The sequence below is a fragment of the Aplysia californica genome, unplaced genomic scaffold (genome assembly GCF_000002075.1).
Source record: "Aplysia californica isolate F4 #8 unplaced genomic scaffold, AplCal3.0 scaffold00538, whole genome shotgun sequence".
Lineage (NCBI taxonomy): Eukaryota > Metazoa > Mollusca > Gastropoda > Aplysiida > Aplysiidae > Aplysia > Aplysia californica.
Window position 1 is genome coordinate 441,228 of NW_004797808.1, and position 9,408 is coordinate 450,635.

At 43.9% G+C, this 9,408-nt stretch overlaps 2 protein-coding genes across 2 annotated transcripts in view; both read left to right on the forward strand.

The window, feature by feature from the left end:
• LOC101863768 (E3 ubiquitin-protein ligase CHFR) overlaps positions 1–1,550 on the forward strand; it is a 24,581-nt gene extending 23,031 nt beyond the window's left edge. Inside the window, exons 22-23 of the mRNA XM_005106505.3 lie at positions 183–258; positions 1,360–1,550. Of these exons, the coding sequence (XP_005106562.1) occupies positions 183–258; positions 1,360–1,399 (116 nt within the window). The 3' untranslated portion in view covers positions 1,400–1,550. The remainder of the gene's footprint in view (positions 1–182; positions 259–1,359) is intronic.
• Positions 1,551–3,405: 1,855 nt separating this feature from the next.
• Positions 3,406–6,986, forward strand: LOC106012868 (laminin subunit beta-1 variant; the record flags this gene model as incomplete). The annotated part of the gene is given in 1 exon segment (XM_013087056.2): positions 3,406–6,986. A coding segment is annotated over 1 exon segment (46 nt), but the record flags the coding sequence as incomplete, so codon positions are not given.
• Between the last annotated feature and the right edge of the window lie 2,422 nt (positions 6,987–9,408).

A 9,408-nucleotide genomic window follows, 5' to 3' on the forward strand; every position in this document is an offset into this window, starting at 1 on the left:
CTCTCTCTCTCTCTCTCTCTCTCACCCTCCCTCCCTCTCTCTCGGGACTGAAACATCAAATCTGTTCATATTTCATTTAAGATATGCCTTATATTACAGAATTCCCCTCGTAAGCTGCACTCTGTCTAAATTGCTCTTTTAAAAAATGTTTAAAAAGTTGTCCCCCCCGTTTTCCTCCTCAGGCCGAGTGACATCAAGGTCCAACTGCTACTGGGGGAAAAACTGCCGGACCCAGCGAAACAAACCGGAGCATGCTCAGTGAGTAACAATCTCTTGGATAAATGCTGGGATGATAACATTGTAAAATATCTAGAGATTAGGAGAATGAAATATGTGTCACAACGCGGTAGAATAAGGCTCTCGTCAATTTTTGGGCATGTAGAGTTATTGGTAATATCTTAAAGCTTGTTTACTTGTCTTTAGTTGGTTGAAAAAAATATCCGTTTGTCTTGAGTACAAGTCGAGATATTTTCATATGAAGGAGGTGGGGTTCACCTGGTTTCAGAGGTAAAATTAGTGAGGAATTGGCCGCCAAAGGTTATTTATTTCCTTAGCATAAGAGTCCGTGGCAACTGAAAATTTACATTTTTTGTGCCTTCAATCTACGTTTTTCAGTCAAATCCACACTGAAATGAGTTCTTTAACGGGCATGAAAGGTGTTCAGCCGAAGACCAAAAATTTGATAAAAATTCACAAACCTGCGGAAAAATGCCAGTTTCTTCACTTTGATTATCTTGACGAGAGCCTGATTCCACCACGTTGCATCTCATATCATTCCTCTACTTGCCAGGTTTCATCAGAACCTCCAAAATGAAGGTCCATCTCCTTAGTTTAGTTTTAGTAGAGGTTTTACGGCGCTCACAACTGCATAAGGTCATATGAGCGCCAGAAGATTAAAGGTGTTTCAAGAAAGTAACGAACATAAAAAAGAAGAAGGGGAGATAAGGACGATAGATGTTTGATAGGAAAGAAGGAGCAAACCACACCAGAGCACCCACCAACCACCCACATCTCCAGTAGGACTGACTCAAATGGGAAATTTGTGTGAAGTTTCTTTCCCAAAGACAGAACGCTGTACTTAACTGAGTTTCAAACGTCCAAACCTGCAATCTCGTTCTCATGATTACAGATCTGGCAGTAGCCAAACCACTAGACAACTGACCCACCTCTTCTGTTTGGCTCAGATTTACAAGCTTTGTGTGTGTGTGTGTGTGTGTGTGTGTGTGTGTGTGTGTGTGTGTGTGTGTGTGTGTGTGTGTGTGATTATTAAAGCAGTTCAGTGGTGTTTGAGAGTCGCATGGCGTGCTGTGCTCCCTGATTGTGTTCTCAATCTCATGTGGGTTTTTTTCCCCTCCCCAGACGCTTCAATCACATCTGTGAACAAACAAGGACCACATGAGAACGTCTGTTCCGAACATGCTCAACTCCCTGGGGTTGTCACTTCTCTCGAGAGAATGTTTGAAAGAAATGATGTTTCAGTTTTAGCAGAGGGTTTTACTGTGCTCGCAACTGCATAAGGTCATATGAGCGCCAAGGGGTGGGTGTCAACAGAAAAGTCTTTACAGGGAATCAGACTAACTCTGTCCGCCTCTCTAGCTTCAACAGCACAAAGTCTGCTTCGACTATCAAGGCACCCCAGAAATAGCGGGTCACAAGAGTGTAACAAACATACAAAAGAAGTAGAGGAAAATGGCAATAGTAAGGATTAGGAAAGAAAAAGCAGCAGTTCCCTGTTGTAGATCATGCTCAGTTATGAGCGGGACATGATGAATCAGCCCATTTACAATTCTTCTGTGCTTGAACGAGAAATGTCCTCCCTTTGGGAATGGCTTAAAGACACTACAGTCAGTAGCACTGCCCCGGGGGTGGGTGGTGGGGGTGGTGGTTAGAAATGAGTGTTTGTTGAGGGCCTGAACAAAACCTGATGGAGGTTCTATTGTTTTGTATTAATTGCAACTGAAAATGTGATATATGCTTGTTTATGTAACTTTTTCTTGTTACAGCCCCTCATGTGTGTGTTTTTCTTATATCAGAGTCTATGGTGAAATTGGTCAGCATCATTCCACATGCACCTTAGTTACTTTTGAAGTTCGGAAAAAATTGAAGAAGATGAGGTTGGCCAAATCATAACCATGATTCGAGTATGAGTTATTTTTCAATGAAGAACAAAGAAAAAAATAGAAAAATTATATGTAGTTAAAGATGAATAACTTCCTTTTGTGATGTTGGTGAACTTGCTCTTTATTGAGATTCAAAGGGTGAAGAAATCCTTTTCCACAACATGACAAATATTCAACATGACAATTTGAACTGTAACTACAAGGTACGAACAATGAGAATGGATGTAGCACCGATTTACTAATAGGGCTGAAATTATCTAAATGTTAATTAAACTAATGAGCTTCAAAGAGACCTATATGGTCCCATCCATAGGATGATGTTATTGTGACACTTTGGTCCCTTGATCCTTCCTTACACACCCACCTATTCTTAGTTAAACGTGGATACAAGCTTGTATGAAAGATGATTACAGTGCGAATGGATGTGTATTGTTCCCTTCCCCCCAAAATTCAAATGTTATGGGATGTGTATGGTTGGAGTGAGTGGAAAAGGATGATGGACAATCTGAGGAAGGGTGAGAGATGAGTTAATTTAATATTTATCTATCTCCCTCTCCCGGGGAAAAGTTTTATAGGGTACGTTTAAAACTGATGACTCAGATGATCCGTCAATGGAAAGTGAAATAAAGGAAATGGAATATTAAGAAGCAAAAAAAAATATTGAAAGGTTCATGAGACACCGGACAAATCAATGAAGAAGGATGAGCAGGAAAGGTAAGAATGCAAGAGGAAGTGAAGGATGTTTTAAGGATGAGAATGACATGGATCAAAGTAAATCAAGGGAACTGAATATAGTGGAAGGTAGAAATCCAATCTACCAACTGCAGGTGCCAAAGCTGCCTTGTAAGGAGCAAAGGGGAAATACAAGAGTTGCAGCGTATGAATATAACCACAAGTAGTGTCACTTGTTATGTTTATGGTTCAGTATTTAGTAATAGTCATTCTGCTTGTGATAGCGGGGTCCCAGGGGGCGTTGCTCTAGGATCCCTGGCTTGTTTTGGGGGAGCAAACGGGCTAGTGCTGCCGGGAGTTTGTGAGTAGGTGAGGCTGACGACCTGTCAGGGATTTTGGGTTCTGATGCCGGCTCGACAGGGCTGGCGGGCACAGCTACTGGCTCAGCCGGGCTGTCGGGTGAGGCTGGTCCTGTGTCAGGTGTGTCTGGGCTGTCCAGCAGGACGGAAGTTGATTCTGGGTCATGCCGCTGAAGCTCTCCTGGGCTGTTTGCTTGTTGGGACTTCTCTGGTGGTGGTGACGGCGATACTTGGGTGTGAAGGTCAGAGCCTTTGCTTGTTGGGACTTCTCTGGTGGTGGTGACGGCGATACTTGGGTGTCAAGGTCAGAGCCTTTTTGTTGACGGGCTGATTCTGGGGTGGTTGGGGTTATGCCAGTGATGACCGAGGACGTTTTGTGGAAAGGTGCGAATTTCCTCCGGTGCTGTCTGTTTCTTAGGGTAATTCTACTGGTGAAATTGCCCGACTTCGGTGACAACACCTGCCCTTTCCCATTTCCTTGGATGGTTTCCCACTAGATTTTGCACCTACACATGGTCCCCCACTTGCAGTTATGGCAGCATGCGCTTATGTTCGATCCACTTTTCATGGCTTCGTGAGTGCCTCTTTGCAAGGGCCTTTTCTCTGTGCATGAGAGTTTCTTGCCACGTATTGTGGGGGCAGTACCGACCCATTGGGATGGGGATCGCATCCCTAATTGGTCGACCAAACAGGATAAGAGCAGGGGATGATTTGGTCATTGTCAATCGTGTTTCTGTACATCAGCATGGCTCATTGGAATTTGTCGACATCCAGTGACGCGACTGGGCCAGTGCTATCCATCAGCATGCGTTTGACTGTTTTGACTGCAATTTCTGCTCTACAGTTGGCGTGTGGATTTGCCACAGATGTTAGCCTGTGGAGGACCCCCCAAGATTTCAGGAATTCTTTGTCTTGCCTGATGTGAATTGTGGCCCACCATCTGAGGTTAATTCCTCTGGGACTCCGAAGGTAACAAATGTCTCGCGTAAACGTTTGATCAAGCCCTCAGCACCTGATTCTGATCTGAACACCATCGGCCAAGATGAATATCTGTCGAAAATGACAACATAATCCGTGTTGTTGTACGAAAAGTAGTCGCTGCATATTTTCTGGAATGGGTAGTCAGGTGGTGTGACTTCAATTGGTGGCTGCATTGGGTTTGATTTTGCTGCTCTGTTGCAGTGGGTCCATTGATTTCTTGTTCTGGTAATATCAGCGGTGATGTTCGGCCAGAAAACTGAACCTGCTGCCCTTGCACACATTGCACCTACACCTTGGTGCGCTGCATGGAGTGCGTCGAGGATGCTTCTTTGAAATGAGACAGGAATGATGATTCTGTGGCCCATGAGGATGACGCCATCGACGCAAGACAGGCCAGCTGCATACTTGTGGTATGGGTGCAATTGTAGGGGGAGGTCTTTGCACTGATCTGGGACACCATCATGGATCAAGTTGACCTGTTCTTGCCAGGTTGGGTCAGAGGCGGTAGCCTCCCGGACCATGCTTCATGTAACAATGTTTGCTACTGACCGCAATGTGTCCGTGGCAGCCGGAACTGTAGCACTGTCCTCTGCAACGTCGATGTCGGACATTTGGGGATTGACCGATTCTGGGGGGATGACTGGATATCTTGATGCAGCATCAGGACCTTTATTTTTGTGACCTGGCTCATGGACGATGTTGAATTTGTAAGCTAGTGTCTTCTCCTTTAAATTCAGCAGCTGTCTGTTCGTGCTTTCTGTCAATGACCTGTCATTCAAAATTCTCACTAGCGGTTTGTGGTCCGTTGTAACAGTGAGGTCGGTGTAAACTTGGATGTAGTAACGTGTTTGATGTAGTGCGTATGCCACAGCCAGAGCCTCTCCTTCAATTGGGGCGTATAGACTGCTCTCGGCTGACGTCGTGAATCGACTCCCTGCAAGGTGCAGTTTCCATCCATCATGGCAACCGTCAGGGTTTCTTTTAGGACACTGACAATATTTCTGTCGTAGCAAGAAGCCAACACCATGCACCGAACATTCAGTCGACAAGCATGTTGGCCACATGGGGTCAAAAAGCCGGACACCATCCTTCATTTCGTTGATGATTATTTCTTTGGACTTGGTGAAGGCCAGATCCAATTCGTCTGTCCACACGAATTTTGTTGATGGTTTCAGCAGGTGTCGGAATGGCTGCATTTGCTTGGTCATAGAAAATGCATAAGCGCCCTGGTTTATCAGCCCGAACCATGCACGGGCGCCAGTGATGTCACTTGGTGCTGGGAAATGTTTGATTGTGTCAAGGAATTTGGAACTGGGTCTGACGTTTATCGGTGTCACTGTGAGACCAGCGAATTCCACTGTGTCCTGTGCGAACTGCAACTTCTTGGGGTTCTGAGTTATTCCGTTGCGGGCGCATAGGTCCAGTCAGCTGCATGTTTGGTGGAATGCTGATTCGATGCCATCTGCCCACATGCGGGTATCATCAACGCATTTTATCTTGTTTTCAAAATTTGATATGATGGCATCAAAGCGCTGATTGTAGCCATCTCTACTTGCCAGGAATCCCTGGGGGCACTTTGTACCTGTATCGTCCCCACGACGTGATGAAGGTTGTTACGTGTCTGTCTTCCTCTCGGATTGGCACCGAGTGGTAGCCATTCCAAGCATCAGTTACCGTTTTCTTTGTATTTTGTGGTATTCTATCTGCCAAGTGGAATGGGCTTGATACATGATGAGTTTGTCTCACAGACTGGCGGTTTTGCGGTTGTAAGTCCACAGTGCGCCTTGGGGTGCCATTGGCCTTGGCTGTGATGACCATTCGGGAACACCAGGTGACCGGAGTGTTTGGGCTGACTTTTTCCAAGACACCAATTTGTACGTCTCTGTCTAAGTCTTTCGATACCTGTTCTTGCCAGTGAATGGGTACTAGAGCAGGTTTGTGGACTGCCACCGGCTTTGCATCAGGGTTGACATGTAGCTGGAGTGGCTCGCATTTCATCATGGGAGGGGTTGGTGCTCACAGATGTTGAATGCTGTGCCGCCATAGTAGTCCACGAGCCTCTGTTTCAGTGCTGGTATGTTGTCATCTGTGGCTGACAGTCCAGATGGCAGACTTGTAGGTATGGGAGGTGGATCTTGGCCACGCGTAGGGCATGAGCATGTTGATGGTGCAGGGGTTTCCATGGAGGCTGTGAAATCTTGTGGCCAGGAAGCTGGGACACTTGAGAAGTTGGCAGGAATGGCTCCGAGTGTGACGAGGGCTTCCCTGCACGAGAAGGCCTTTTCCATTTTTGCCGAGACGTACATCGTGATTTTGGTTGATCTGGTGGTGCCAGAAGTGTCTGATGTGCTGATAGTTGCGATTATACCGCCTTCGACCCCCCAGATCTTCCTTGATGGCACCACACATTGTCAGTTTGACGGGTATTAAGTCAGTGTGGCTGATACCCATGGCGAGAGCTGATTGTAGTGGAATGATAGAGCTCTGACAGCCAGAGTCAGCGACCATGGGTAATGTGGGATAGTGCGTCTGATGACTTGGCACAAGATGCGGGGAAAAGTGAAGTGAGACCAAGGGAACAGGGAGGCAAAACAGTTGCCAATAGCTTGAGCAAGACGCTGAATCAACTTGGAAGACTGGTCATTTGGTTTCATCAAGATACTAGGATCTGCAAAACATTCTGTGATATTTATTGTTGGCTGTTGTAGTGTCTTGGTCTCTACCTGTGCTATTCTTTGCTGCTTGGATATTATCACCGCCTTCATCTTTGCTTGGATAGTTGGACCAAAAGTTAAAAGGATTATCAACATGGATTTATTCTTTTCTTACCGTCTCATCCTGGCATTAGTTCATGATTGTCCATCATAGTTAAAGATGAATAACTTCCTTTAGTGATGTTGGTGACCTTGCTCTTTATTGAGATTCAAAGAATGATGGACAATCTGAGGAAGGATGAGAGATGAGTTAGTATGAAAGATGACAGATGAGTTAATATCTATCTAATATATATATGTATGTGAGACGCTTGTCAAAATAATAATATCAAGGAAACAGGAATTTTTTTTCTTTTTCTGTCCATTTAAGAATACATCTGTGTGGATTCTACTGAAAAAGGTTGATCAAAGGCTCGAAAAATGTGAATTTGCAGTTTCCAAGGACACTCAAGTTTTGGAAGTCACCAAACTCTGTTTCCATTTTCTCGCCTATTTTACCTCTGACACCAGACGATCCCCACCCCCTTCAATAGTAAATATCTTGACTTCTTTTCAAGATAGAAAGGTATTTTTTTCCCAAATGCAGAGCAAATGGACAAGTTTTTAGACGATATTTATAATTCCATATATGCCCCAAAATTGACGAGCATGTGATTCCACCACGTTGTGACACCTATTGTAAAATGTCATTTGATGTCTTTATCCAAATAACAGCTTGTAGATTGTAGAATGATGCTGACAATGTTTTATAAAAAGACCACTGACTCTAGGGCCAGTGATGGTAGGCTAACACAGCTGTGATATTTGTATGAATTTTAAATTGATGCTGAAAATTGCAGGGAACTGTATACGATTTTGAAAAAATGCCATCTCATTGATTTTCAACCAATTTTGCCAGCATCAATGCAACAGAATGTTCAATTAGTAAGGAAGTAAGCAATACATGTAAGTAGTACGTGAGGTATGTTGACAAAACGAGTTTCTTCTCAGATTTTAGCCTTATGGAAATTAATACATTAACTTGATAGGTGAAGTTTGTACAATTGGTAAGTATGGAATAATAAACGACATGGTAGATCTAGACTTGAATAAAATGGCGTCAATTGAAAATCTATAAATCCGATCCCAGTGTCGATTTTCAGCCGATAACTCCGCTCTTGGATTGGGAGAAGCAACATTTTGTCAGCACGCCTCACCTATAAGCATTCATCCCTTGTATATTACTCATGTTTGCACTGTCTGTTACTTTTACTTGAATTTTAATGATTAAAGATGAGGAAAACTTAGTACTGTTAGTTACTTTTACTTGAATTTTAATGATTAAAGATGAGGAAAACTTTGTACTGACTGTTAGGTTAGTGTAAATTAAATGGCAAACTACACTCAAATGTTCTTTTTACTCTCTGCTGAAACTTCACTGTATAATGTGAGGCTTGTATCGATGACTGTATGTATGTGTGTGTATGTTTGTATGTTGGTGTGTATGTGTGTGGGTGTGTGGGTGTGTGTGTGTTTGAATGTTGGTGTGTGTGTGTATGTGTGTGTGTATGTATGTGTGTGCATGCACGAGTGTGTGTGTGTGGGTGGTCTGCTGGTGTTTTATGTTAGGGGAGTGTAACACTGTTTATTTCACTCCTTGTATTGTATTCTTCGAGATGTCAGTTCTATTTGAGATACAACACAAAATGTCCTGAATAGCACTGGTGGTGACATAAAGATATGTTAGTGTTTTAAAATCATTTATGGGTGACAAATTTTCATGTTTTCACTCTGACCATGCACATAATTTTTTCAAATTCATATTTTTGGAACTTCTAAAGTTCCAAATACCGGTAACCGTTTCAATCAATAATGTTAAAAAAAGATTAAAAATGAGTTTGAAATGCATGAGCAACCTTGTGTTTGAGTTGTTTAAAAAAAAAATGAAATGGAATAACTTTTCTCCTTGAACACATTGCTGGTAAACTTAGAAGTCTGTAATTACTGAGTTGAGTATTATTGGAAAGCTCGTTTCAAGCAGCATTGCCATTGCATTGATCTGAATTTTGATGTTGTATTTTTCTTTGTGTCATGGCATTGAGGACTGAGGTGTCTGTGGTGAGCCTGCCCACCCTGAGATGGGGCCATGCACGTTGAGGATAGGAGGGTACAAGGGTTTTCATGAGGCTGGAAAGACGTAACTGCCCAGTGACCGTGTCATTCAGGTTCACATTGCCCATTCCCCGCCACCAATGGCTACTGGCTATAGTTGTCTACTCTTGCATGAGGTTTCGGACAAATGAGAAAGCCATTGGATCGTCACGTCCTGGGTCGTTGTGCCTTTACTAAGAGGTCCACGGTCAGAAGGCAAGTCAGGCACTCTGCTCGATCCATCCTAGCATCCAAACCTCCCCAGACTGACTGGTTCCTTCTCAGCCATTGAGGGTGTGTTGATAAAGAGCAGTAGGGGTGTTAGGCAGATTAGACTCAAGGGAGAGTAGGGGTGTGTAAGTGAGGAACATAGCGTCTACCACGCATAGGTGGGTTCTGCCTCCTGCACCTTGTGGTACCCCACCCCTGCTC